Raw genomic sequence first — 13,268 nt, forward strand, 5'->3', positions numbered from 1 at the left:
CTCCAGCACTGCACCTGAGAACTAGCAGGGAGGAAAGAGCTTGCAGTGTATTGAGCACTGATTGAGTGCTTGTCAGGAAAGGGGAGTGTTAGACTGTCTTAACGATCAGCAGAAGCGTGTCTTTTGAGCGAGTAAATGAGGCTCCGGCCCCAGTGAGAAAAAAAAAAATGCTTTATTCCCTCAGGTTAGCCTCGCACATGGAAGCACTTGGGTGCTCAGTACAAGTGCATGCTGAGCAGCCAAATCAACCTCTGGTTTCCGCTCTGTTAAGGGATACGTTTGCATTTAAAAAAAAAAATAATAATAAATGCACATTTTTTGCAGAAAAAAAATATGCATTTCCTTTTTCTTTTTTTTTTTTCTAGGACCCTAGAAAGCACTGCACTAGCGATCAGCAGATCGTGGTTGTAATTCATGGTTACTGCAGACTGTCAGTTGAACATCATATGGGCAGTCAGTTTCACACTGACAGGAAGAATCAGTGAACTGCTACAGTGCTCAACAGTGCCGTGGTAGTTCATTGAGAACTACAAGCCGACATGCGCAAAGGATTCTTTCACAGAACAGAACATTCACTGAATAATTCCCAGCTCAACTTATCAGCCAGCCTGCAACAAACCAAATTGCTCTGACTAACAGTTCATGTTGGCTGATAAGTTGAGCTGGGAATTTTTCTTTGGTTAAGGGGTACACTGGACACCTTTGTTGCCATTGTGCTATATGCTGGGTGTCCAGTGCACCTCTGTACCTTTTTTAAGGAGGGATGGGCTCCCTCCAGGCATACCTGTCCTCAATCTATCCATTATTATATATGTGCTTCCTGCTATGGAGGCTCTCAAACTTATAGAGTTGGGAATGCAGATAATACTTTGGTGCTGTGGCGTGGCCCCTGCAGCTTACGCATGTATTTGCAAATGTGTTCAAACGAAACCTCTGTTTTTAACGTGAACTGTTAGACAGGAAATTAGGTTTGTTGCAGGCTGACTGATAAGCTGAGCTGGGAATTTTTCTTTGTTGCTTGACATGTGTCACCCTTCAATGTGCTCCTTGCTGCTAAGGCCAGTTATAGGTTGGGGAAGGATTTTCCCTGTCAAAGTGCACTTCACCAGATCAGTGAGTGCTTTTTGGGTTTTTCAGCATATCTGTTTCTTAGATTTGCAAGAATGCCATCTAGTTTTCTGTTCACTCTTTCCTTTATTACACTTTTGTTGCTGGGTTTAATACCACTCTAAGGTCATAAGGAATGACAGGAGCCCTTTAAAGGGGGAAAAAAAACTTAGATATGTTCCAAACCAAGGTCGAGATAAGAGAATACAAGGCGAAAGGCTGTTTGAAAGCAGAAATCCAACCTCTGATCCTCTATAAAGCTAGGAAACTACGACATTGCAGAAAACCAAGAATGAGTCATATGGCTAAAAGGATTTGCTTACACCATTTGATGTAATAGTGCCAGGTGCAGTGATGTGCCTTCTTAGAAGAGATTTTGTGAGTCTGAACCATGATCTGATTCTTTCCCACAATTCTTTGCAAAATAAAAAAATAACAGGAATACTTGCAATTACACCCCAAAACACATTCTGTTACTCCTCCTGAGTATGGCGATACCACGTGTGAGATTTTTTTCACAGCCTAGCCACATAAAGAGGCCCAAAATTCAAGGAGCACCTTCAGGCATTATAGGGGCAGAAATTACACATTCAATTTCTTGTCTACCTATCTCATTTTTGTGAGACCCACTGGGGACACAAAGTGGATGTTGGCAACACAGATGTTGGCAATCCACTAGGGACACTGACAGATGTTCATGGTCCACTAGGGGCATCAACAGATGCTGAAGGTCCAATAGGGACACTGATGTTAATTTTGCAATGGGACACTATTGTAGATGTTGATTGGACACGGTACACTGTGACAGATGTTGATGGTACACAGCAACAAATGTTTGTGTGCACTGATACACTGACAGATGTTTTTGTGCACACAGACTATTACACTGTGATCGATGGGTCATTAGGCAAGATGCACTTTTCAGATGGGGGAAGGTGGAATCCCTGCTTTGTTCTTGAGAGTACATGAACCTAGGGAAGCTGCAATATATATTTTTGTCTGCTGTTACTAACTGGTCTTTTTTTTTTTTCAGAGTGAGCTGGATGTATCCTTTTTCAAAATAGTGTGTCCATACTAGCTTTATAAAGTGAACCTATCAAAAAATTTACAATTCCCACTAATTGGTACGGTACATGGTAGTAGTAAACAATCCAGTTTTATTTCTGAGTTGAAAAATTGTAGATCTTTCTTAACCTGAGTTTACAAAAAATTCAATAAGCAAAGTGGTAATGTGATCAGAAAGAATGGACCCATACACACAGATAATTACAAGGTTATTAATTCAAAGGATAAGTTCACCTTTTGATTTAAAAAATAAATAAATGCACATTTTTTTTGCAGGTTTCCCCGCGGGTGTGGTGCGATTTACAGTGCGATTTCAGCCATTTATTTTGTATGGTTCAAATTTTACTGCAAATCGCACCGCACCCACAGGAAAACCGTATGTGATTTGGACAGGAATCGCCCCACATTCCTGCTCAACTGAAATACGATACTTTGCAGTGAAATTTGAACCCATTAATTTTTGTAAGGGCTCAAATCAAACCGCAAAGGTATTGGTATCGACGAGTAATTAAGCACAAGTATCGGTACTCGTACTCGCTGATAAAAAAAAAACAGTATCGGTGCAACCCTAACAGGAAGATCAATGGACTAGGAGAACACTCACCAGTGTCCTTGTAGATCACTGAGAACTACAAACTGTCAGTTGCAATAGCTGATGGTACTTGTAGGCATTTATTCACAAAAAAGACCAAACTTTTTTTTTCTTAGTTTCTGTTATAAAATTTTGCAAGCAGGTAATTTTTCTCCTTCACTGAAGGGCACTGATAGGCGGCACTGATTGGCTGCACTGATGGACACTGATGAGAAGGCACTGATGAGGCTGCATTAATATGTGACACTGATGGCTGTCACTGAAGGTCACTGATAGATGGCACCGACTGGCGGCACTGATGGTCAGTGACTTGCAGCACTGATGGACATTGTTGGGACTGCACTGATGGACACTGACTGACAGCACTGATGGACACTTCTGGGACTGCACTGATGTGTATATACAGTTGCCGATTACTGGCTTCCCTCTCTCCTCATGCTGTGACAGCTTGAGGAAAGTGCAGCCAATTACTGGCAACTGTATTTACATTATGATCAGCTGTGTCATTGGACACAGCTGATCGTGTGGTAAAAGGCTCTGTGTTTTGCTCTTTACTATGTCATTTGATCACAGCGATCACAGAGAGCACCGGGTGCATGCCGTGGGCGGCACGTTCTGGGAAAACGTCAATTGACGCCCTCCCAGAACTAGACGACCGCACTGTAGCCGTCATTTGACTATATCCCAGTCATCAGGTGGTTAATATACTTGAACAACGTTTGGGACTTTTTTTTTTTCTTCTCAGCTAAATGAAACTCGGAATCTATTTCTATTTGCCCTGATTTCACTCTTGCACTTCTTAAAGCATTCTTTGTATTTTTGGAATGCCAGTGTTGATCCTTAGGCCTTATATTTTTAAAAGACATTTTTTGTCATTAATATGCCTTTTTTCTTTGGTATTTATTATTATACAGGATTTATATAGCGCCAACAGTTTGCTCAATGCTTTACAATATAAAGGGAGACAATACAGCAACAATACAGTTCAATACAAGAGGGATAGGATGGCCCTGTTCCTTGGAGCTTTAGCCACCCAGGTTTAACTTTTGCTCTTTTATATTTTTTACCCATTGGAATGCACTGACTAATGCCATTGCTGAATATGTTGAACCACCTCCCGCCCGCCATATAGTCCAATGACGGGTGCAAGGTGGTTCTCTTGTTCTGGGAGCACGCTCAGGGGGTGCGAAGCACGGCGATCGGCGATGCACTGTGTCCCTCGGACACAGCGGATCACCAATCACAGAAAGAGCCAAAGATGTCGGCTCGGTCATGTGAACAGCTGTGTCCAATCACAGCTGATCGCATGTAAATAGGGAAATGCCGGTTATCTGCATTTCTCTCCTCTCAAGCTGTCATGCTGACAGCTCGAGAGGAGAGGAGAGCCGGTAATCGGCTTTCCGCGGAGAGGACATGTACACTGGTCATCAGGGCACTGATGATCAGTGTGCCCTGATGATCAGTAGCCCCAGCAGTGCCACCTGTCAGTGCCTTGTGTCAGTGCTCATCACTGCCTCGTGCCAGTGCCCATCAGTGCCACATCAATGCCACATATCAGTGCCTACCAGTGCACATCAATGCCACATATCAGTGCCCACCTGAGCTGTCTTTCAGTGTCACCCATCAGTGCCAATCAGTGCCACCTATCAGTGTTGCCAATCAGTGCCATCTGTCAGTGCCACCTATCAGTGCCAGTCAGTGCCGCCTATCAGTGCCAGTCAGTGCCGCCTATCAGTGCCATGTATCAGTGCTGCCTTTCAGTGCCCATCAGGGATGCCTGTCAATGCCCATCAGTGCCACCTACCAGTGCCTCCTCATCAGTGTCCATCAGTGCAGCCTATCAGTGCCCACCACTGCAGCCTCATTAGCGCATATCAGTGAAGGAGAAAAATCACTTATTTACAAATTTTATAACAAAAACTAAGAAAAAAATTTTTTTTTTCAAAATTTTCAGTGGTTTTTGGTTTGTTTAAGAATAAATAAAAAACCCAGAGGTGATTAAATACCACCAAAAGAAAGCTATCTGTCACAAAAAAATGATAAAAATTTCATGTGGGTGCAGTGTTGTATGAACGCGCAATTGTCATTCAAAGTGTGACAGTGCTGAAAGCTGGAAATTGGCCTGGGCAGGAAGGGGGTATAAGTGCCCCGTAGGCAAGTGGTTAACAACAAGCCTTAGTTGACTGCGTAGTTCCTGCCCATTCAATATCAGGATTGTTAAATGCCCATGATTATAACAACCCCACCATTTCGAACTGTGAAAGTGAGTTGGACTCTTCCTCATCAAAAATTAGGGGGCCTGTAGCATACCCCACAATTATTTTATTGTTTGTTTCATCCCTTTGATGCTTTTGCCAAGTGGTTAACAACAAGCCTTAGTTGACTGCGTAGTTCCTGCCCATTCAATATCAGGATTGTTAAATGCCCATGATTATAACAACCCCACCATTTCGAACTGTGAAAGTGAGTTGGACTCTTCCTCATCAAAAATTAGGGGGCCTGTAGCATACCCCACAATTATTTTATTGTTTATTTCATCCCTTTGATGCTTTTGCCAAAAAAGATTCTACCTCCTCCCCAGTTCCGTTACCAATGTCATCCCTCTTTTTCACCATCAAATCACTCTTGACGTACAAGCACACCCTTCCCCCTCTTCTACCCACCCTGTCCCTTTTATATAGGGAGTACCCCTGAACAGTTGCAAGCTAGTCATGTGATCTGTCAAACAAAGTTTCTGATATTCCCATAGGCAAAATCCTTCTCATGTGTGTATCTGAAGACTTAGTTCTTCCATTTTTGGACATTTGTGTACATATCCTTTTTATTTTGTGCATATTTTTAAATCCTTGCTTGCTCTTGAGTTCTAGCAGGATTTATCCAGCCTAAAAATATTGATAATCCATACTTTAGTTGCTCTATCATCTGGTTTGAGGCCCCCTTCCCCCACATCTGCACATTTTATCACTTGCTCACCACACTGTATACCTTTCACTGACTCCTCTCCCTAAATCTTGGTTTAAAAGTTCCTCCAAGCTTTTGGCTATGACCCAGAAAGTGCTTGGTAGCTAACTCGGTGCATTCAAGTGTGCAGTAGGATGCAGTGCTGCCGATCTTGATAGATGCATATAGATACTAGCTTGGCAGCTTGTAGAGGAATCTTAATCCATGGACAAATAATCCTAAAATAAAAGCTAGATAGCATAAAAAAAGACTTTTGTCTGCAGAGCAAAGAAAAGGTCTCCATTCTCTTAGGACCCTAGCAAAAAAACAAAAACAAAGGCATGCTGGAGTTAAGAAGGGTTAGACCAGGTTGATCACTGTCTGTTTGCCATTGTCTAAACTCTCTTGTAGCAGCCTTATAACCCAACAATCTCTGAATTTCTGTGTCCTCAGTAAAGGAAAATAAAAGTCTTGGTGGCTGTAGGAGCTTTAAAGTGGATAAAGCAACATAAGAGCCAAAATGGTCTCATTTAATTTGGGAGTGATAACAGTAGACTGCAGATGGAGAGTCTTCAGGGGAAGGTGTGGGAGTGTGCTTGTGGCAGCTGCAGCCAAAGTCAGTAAATAACTGGATGATTTGGACCATAAAATCTTGCATGACTTTGAAAGAAAATTAATTTCTGACACAAGTTAAAAATAATTAAGCAGCTCTGGGTACAACATTCACCTCCTCTCCAGTAATGTCCCTTTATAGATTCACCTGCTCACTGAACCACTGCCACTCCTCCTCTGTGTTGAATGTCACTCTGCATCAATACACACTTCCATATACTAAAGAAATAACCAGTTTGGGATCAATTGATTTCATGACTTCATGTCTTCCAAAGCATAGTTGTTTCTATCAGACCATAAACAATGGTAACAAACTTTATAGGGTAACATATAAAAGAAAACATTTTGTCAGGGGAATTTTTTTCATTTTCTTTTTACTCACATTTGCCTCTTACCTCCATTGAGACCTACCTTGTTCCCATATAATATTACATGCAGTGCAGGAGAGATGTTTTCTGCTGATATATGGTCTGTTGTAGAATAAAAATAAAAAAACTATGGTCTGGGGAAAAGGATGAAGTAGTAATATGACTTTATCCCAAACTGGTAGTTTAGTATGTGATTTTCATCTCTGTGTAGTTAGCAGCAATTACATACCTTTTTTTCTAATGTTGTGGGTACCAAACCCTGTGCATCAACACACCTGCGCAATATACTTCCAAAATTGTAGGTCTGTATCCAGGCAGTTTTTTTCGTTTATTTGAATTGAAATAAAAAACACTTTTCTAAATTCAATGCCTTGACTTAGTTTCACAGATCATGTTTAATCTAGACAAGGTGCACATTATTTTGGATGAAATGGTATTAAATGGCTGTGCTGTGGAGACAAATAAGACCCGGATTCTCGCTCCTCTGCTTGTATTGGACAAAGTGGGAGACAGCTGAATGTCACTTCCTTACTTGTCACCTAATGGTTACAGTTCAAAATGCTTAAGTCTGTGAGCAGCCTGCACAGTCTGATAAAACGACTTGAGGTCAGCAAACATTTGTTTTTGTTATTATGCACATTGGCTCTGACATTCCTACACTGCTGGTATAATGTGAAACATAGACTGCCTCCTGCTAAAGATACATCGTGATTACCAACAAGGATTTCAAACAAGGTACTCTGTGTATGTTGAGTGCCCTGTCAGCACCAGGTCCTAAAAGGTCTGTCTTTGTATATACTTGTCTGTGCTGAGTTTGGCTTTGGACCACAGCAGACCACTTATTGTGCTCCATTTATTTCCCCATCAGTTTTACCTTATAGTGTGCACATCACTCCTAACATACTACCTGCACTTTTCTTCGTAGTAGTCAATTATTACCTTTGAAAACAGCAGAAAGAGAATGGACTGATGGCTCACAATCCTGTAATATATATTACAAATTATTTAGTGTTTTTTTGGAATTAAAATACAGCTAGTGACATTTTTTTTACTATAATCAGACTCTGAAACACTGCTGCTATGGGTTACAGCAACTTATTGTTTTCACCAGGACTTTAAATAAAGCACTATCTATACAAGACTCAAGATGTCGCTATCTGTGTATTGTTTATGGTTTACAAATAACAGTTTTGGTTGGCTATATACAGTTGGGAAAATAATTATTTGATCCCCTGCAGATTTTGGAAGTTTGCCCACTTACAAAGAAATGAAGGGTCTTTAATTTTTATCATAGGTGTATTTGAAATGATCGAGACAGAATATCAACCAAAAAAACAGAAAAAAACTCATGATACAAATTTTGAGTTGCAGTTCAGGGAGTAAAATAAGTATTTGATCCCCTACCAACCAACAATAATTATGGCTCCTATGGACTGGCTATGTGCTCATGTGGTACACAGATTAGTGCTGTCAATTTAAGAAGGTGCTCACCATCATGGGCAAGACCAAAGAGCTGTCAAATGACGTCAGGCATAAGATTGTAGACCTGCACGAGGCTGGGATGGGCTACAAGTCCATCAGAAAGAAGCTTAGCGAGAAGGAGACAACTGTTGGAGCGATTATTTGCAAATGGAAGAAATACAAAATAACCATCACTCGCCCTCGGTCTGAAGCTGCATGCAAGATTACATCTCATGAGGTAAGGATGATCATGAGAAAAGTGAGGGATCAGCCCAGAACTACACGGGAGGAGCTTGCGAATGATCTCAATTGTGGCAGTTGGGACCACAGTCACCAAACAACCCATTGGTAACACAATACGCCGCCATGGATTGAAATCCTGCAGCGCCCGCAAGGTCCCCCTCCTCAAAAAGGCACATGTACAGGCCCATCTGAAGTTTTCCAGTGAACATCTAAATGATTCAGAGAAGGATTGGGAGAAAGTGCTGTGGTCAGATGAGACCAAAATTGAGCTCTTTGGCATTACTCGACTCACCATGTTTGGAAGAAAAATGCTGACTATGGTCCTAAGAACATCATCCCTACAGTAAAGCATGGAGGTGGAAACATTATGCTTTGCAGGTGTTTCTGCTAAAGGTACAGGCCAACTTTGCCACATTGAGGGGCCAATGGATGGGGTCATGTATTGTAAAATCTTCGATGAGAACCTTCTTCCCTCTGCCAGAACACTGAAGCTGGGTCTTCCAGCATGACAATGACTCAAAACATACTGCCAAGGCAACAAAGGAGTGGCTCAAGAAGAAGCATATTAAGGGCTCATTCACACTATACATGCAGAAAAACCGATGGAGAAAAAAGCGCAGATTTTACTTGCCCAAACATGAGTTAACATTAGTTTTTTCATGTGCGTGTCAGTGAACTTTATACACATTACAGATTCTTGCGCAGAAAAAATATTTGCACGTGATACTAGTGTTGTTCTTTTGTTTGTGCCCTTGCAGAACGCATGCAGAAAACTTCACGCCTCTGCACACTGGTGTGAATGAGATTGGGAAAGAACTCCCTCCCTGGTATGTATAAGTGGGCGTTAAAGGCTGTTGTAATAAATGAGCCATCAAACAAAGTGCAAGAGCACAGACCACAGGATGACTCCGATAGACGCCATGCCACTTGGTCAGCTCAAATTGTGGACATGACTTGTTCATAAGTATCAGTAGTTTTGTAATGGAGTCCACTCTTCATCTTTAAACTCACATTCCAAATCTTTCTCCCAAGCTCTGCATGTTCCTTCCAAATTAGGAGGGATAGCGGTATAGAATTGTGTTTATATATTTTTTATTATGTTGGCCTCCCTACAGTCCCACAGTGAGGGAGTGAAAGGAAGTATGTGTAGCCAGCTGTATGTGCAAAGCTCAAGTACACTTTAAAATTGAAAAATCTTTTAAAGTACAGAGAAGTGTATGGGAGGCTGGAGACAGCTGGAGTGTAGGGAATGCATGCTGAGCTGTGCATGTGCAGCTCAGTGTACATCCTGTAGAAGACTGAGTAGGCAGGTGGGTGTTATTGTAGAAGAGACATAACATGTTTCTTCTGCAGTAAAGAGCTGCCAGCTCCCAGTTTTTCACTAGCTTATTCCACATTAAAATTGCCTCATTTTTGAAACCTGAATGTTACCCAATTACAATCCATGTTTCAGCACCAACACAGTTGTTATCAGTGTAGAAATCTTTACGTCAGATCTAAAGAAGGTTAAGATTCCCTTTCAGTAACCTTTGCTGTCACATTCTGACTATAAGATTTTGTTTTCACTTCAAGGACCCAAAGAGGTAACTGAATTATTTCTGGAGGATGATCTGGGAACAAAATACAGTGATTATTGTCATGGTCACCAACCTAAAATAAAGGAAACAAGCGAGTAGGATGTCTGAGCAATAGGGGGCCTGGGTACACTAGTGTGTGTTTCGATGATAATGAGTCATGAAGTGATGATAAGGAACAAGGAGACAAAGACAGCAGTAAGCCAAAAAAAAATCCCACTCCCTCCATTATTGTTGTTGCTGCAATTAAATTGTTTCATTTTCCTTAATCTAAAACCAAAACATTTATTTCAATTTTTTCTTCACTTCTGACTTAAGACCTTGGTCACACTGGATGCGAATTGGCATGCAATTTGCTTGCCATGTGACTTGCAAATCACATGCCAAATCACAGCCTATTGTCCACAATTAGAGAGGTCATATCGGTGTGGTTCTGACTTGGTCAGAGCCACACCGATTTCTAAAGTAGTACATGTACTACTTTTGGTGTGATTTGCATAGACATCTGTATCAGATGTCTTGCAAATAGCACCTGAAATCGGCATGTTATCCGACTTTGAAATTGTTCGCACGATTTCAAAGTAGGGTTTGATGTGACTGGGATGTAAGTCACGGCAAGCAGTGAGATAATATCTCTTCAAAATAAGGGAAATCCTCATAGGCAATGATCAGCAAAACAAGTGTTCACATCGGAAGATGCCTACTTTATTATTGTTAGAGTAACTATTCCTCATTGGGGACACACACAACGATAAACTTGTATTTCAGGCCCTCTCCACTTTTATCAATATATTACATCCGTATTTAGGGCGTATCATATTGCTAAGCACCTCCAATGCTTTGCAGGCTCTTGTGAAAAAAAATAATAAATGCATTCTTTTTTCTCTGCAAAATTGTATGCAGTTATTTTTTTTCCCTAAAGGTGAACTTAACCTTTAATATAATAATTCAAGAGTTTTTTTTAAATTATTATTACCGTATTCCGCGCTCCATAAGACGCACCTGACCATAAGACGCACCTAGGTTTTAGAGGTGAAAAACAAGAAAAAAATATTCTGAACCAATGGACTGCAGACACAGTACAGGAGATGACCAAAGACTGCGGACACAGTACAGGGAATGACCAGAGACTGCGAACACAGTACAAGAGGGGACCAGAGACTGCGGACACAGTACAGGAGATGACCAGAGACTGCGAACACAGTACAGGAGATGACCAGAGACTGCGGACATAGTACAGGAGATGACCAGAGACTGCGGACACAGTACAGGAGATGACCAGAGACTGCGGACACAGTACAGGAGATGACCAGAGACTGCGGACATAGTACAGGAGATGACCAGAGACTGCGAACACAGTACAGAAGATGACCAGAGACTGCGGACATAGTACAAGAGGGGACCAGAGACTGCGGACACAGTACAGGAGATGACCAGAGACTGTGAACATAGTACAGGGAAAATGCCAGGGACTGCGGACATAGTACAGATGACCAGAGACTGCAGACAGTACAGGGGATGACCAGAGACTGCAGACAGTACAGGGGATGACCAAGAGACTGCAGACCTTTGAGAAGGGAGGGGGAGCGGGTACCTGAAGTCCTTTCTTTAGTGTGGGCATGCTGGCTTCTTCCCGAGCTGGCTTCTGTGACAGCTGTGTGCCCACAGCACATGCATGAGAAGCGCTGCGCTTTGTGAATGGCCCGGCGCCTTCTGGGACCTGTCATGCGCAGTGGGCACACGGCTGTCACAGAAGTCGGCGCAGGAAGATTGCGCTGGACAGAGGAACAGGTAAGGTCCTGCAGCAGAGAACAGCTGAGCGGCCGGCCCGGTATTCTGACATGGTGGTGGTGGCGGCAATACCAGACCGGCCGCTCCATATTCGCTCTATAAGACACACTGACATTTTCCCCCCTTCTTGTGGGAAAAAAAGTTTGTCTTATGGAGCGAAAAATACGGTATTTAGGGCAACATATTGTATACCAGTGGTCTCCAAACTGCAGCCCGGGGGCCGAATGTGGCCCTTTGCTTGCCTTTATCCAGCCGTTGGGGCACTTTTCCTCCCACTGATAAAAGACACTATTTCTTTCCTCCAACAAAAAATGGGGCATAAATACTGCTACTGACCTCAACAATGGGGCACTGTTTTTCCCATTGACACCAACAATGGGTACTATTCCTCCCTCTGACACCAATGATGGGGAACTATTCCTCCCACTGACACCAATGAGGGGGCACTATTCCTCTCACTGACACCAAAGATGGGGCACTATTCCTCCCAATGACACCAATGATGGGGCACTATTTCCCCCTACTGACACCAACAGTAAGACACTAGGGCAGCACAGTGGCTAAATGGTTAGCACTTCTGCCCGGCAGTACTAGGGTCATTGGTTCGAATCCCAGCCATGTTCTCCCTGTGCCTGCGTGGGTTTCCTCCGGGTACTCTGGTTTCTTCCCACACTCCAAAGACATGCTGGTAGGTTAATTGGCTCCTGTCTAAGTTGGCCCTAGTATGTGTATGCATGAATGTGAGTTAGGGACCTTAGATTGTACACCCCTTGAGGATTTGGGACTGATGTGAATGTACAATATATATGTAAATTGATGGCGCTATATAAGTACCTGTAATAATAATAATATTCTTGTCACCAACACCAACGATGGGGCACTATTCTTGTCACCGACACCAACGATGGGGCACTATTCTTGTCACCGACACCAATGATGGGGCACTTTTTCCCCCTAATGACACCAACAATAGGACACTATTCCTCAAACTGACACCAATATGGGGCACTGCACCAACAATTGGGCACTATTCCTCCCACTTCCACCAATGAAGGGGGGCTATTCCTCCTTCTAATACCAAAGATGCATTGTTTACTCCCACTGATGCCGGGACAATTTCTATACCCAATGGCCACAGTCTGGTCCCCGAATGTCTGATGAACAGTAAACTGGTCCTATGTTAGAAGGCTTGGAGACCTCTGCTGTATACTGTATGTCACAGCTCCTGATACTCACAGGCCTCTATCACTAGTGTTCCACATATGTGTACCATCTAGTGGTTTAAATATATAACTGCACTTTATGTTAAATAGGAGTGTGCTTATGCCATCTAGTGGTTTTTGGTATTAATACTATCTAGGAAATTCCATATCACATCTGTGGATTATTGCTTTACTTACTGAAAGGGAAAAGCTTAGCTGGAGCTAAGCACTTCCCTTTCAGTGAATAAAGCAAGGAGCCTGACATTCCAGAAACCTCTTATTGAGTTCCTAGATTCTGGTGCCTTTGGTTTTT

General features: G+C 42.4%; 1 protein-coding gene across 2 annotated transcripts in view; it reads left to right on the forward strand.

The window, feature by feature from the left end:
- AP4S1 (adaptor related protein complex 4 subunit sigma 1) overlaps positions 1–7,830 on the forward strand; it is a 49,538-nt gene extending 41,708 nt beyond the window's left edge. For both annotated transcript variants that reach the window (XM_089691182.1, XM_089691183.1), the window contains exons 5-6: positions 2,141–2,152; positions 7,073–7,830. In XM_089691182.1, the coding sequence (XP_089547308.1) occupies positions 2,141–2,152; positions 7,073–7,201 (141 nt within the window). In that variant the 3' untranslated portion in view covers positions 7,202–7,830. The remainder of the gene's footprint in view (positions 1–2,140; positions 2,153–7,072) is intronic.
- Positions 7,831–13,268: the final 5,438 nt, after the last annotated feature.

The sequence above is a fragment of the Staurois parvus genome, unplaced genomic scaffold (genome assembly GCF_062004578.1).
Source record: "Staurois parvus isolate SC_StPar_1 unplaced genomic scaffold, SC_StPar_1.0 ptg000553l, whole genome shotgun sequence".
Classification (NCBI taxonomy): domain Eukaryota; kingdom Metazoa; phylum Chordata; class Amphibia; order Anura; family Ranidae; genus Staurois; species Staurois parvus.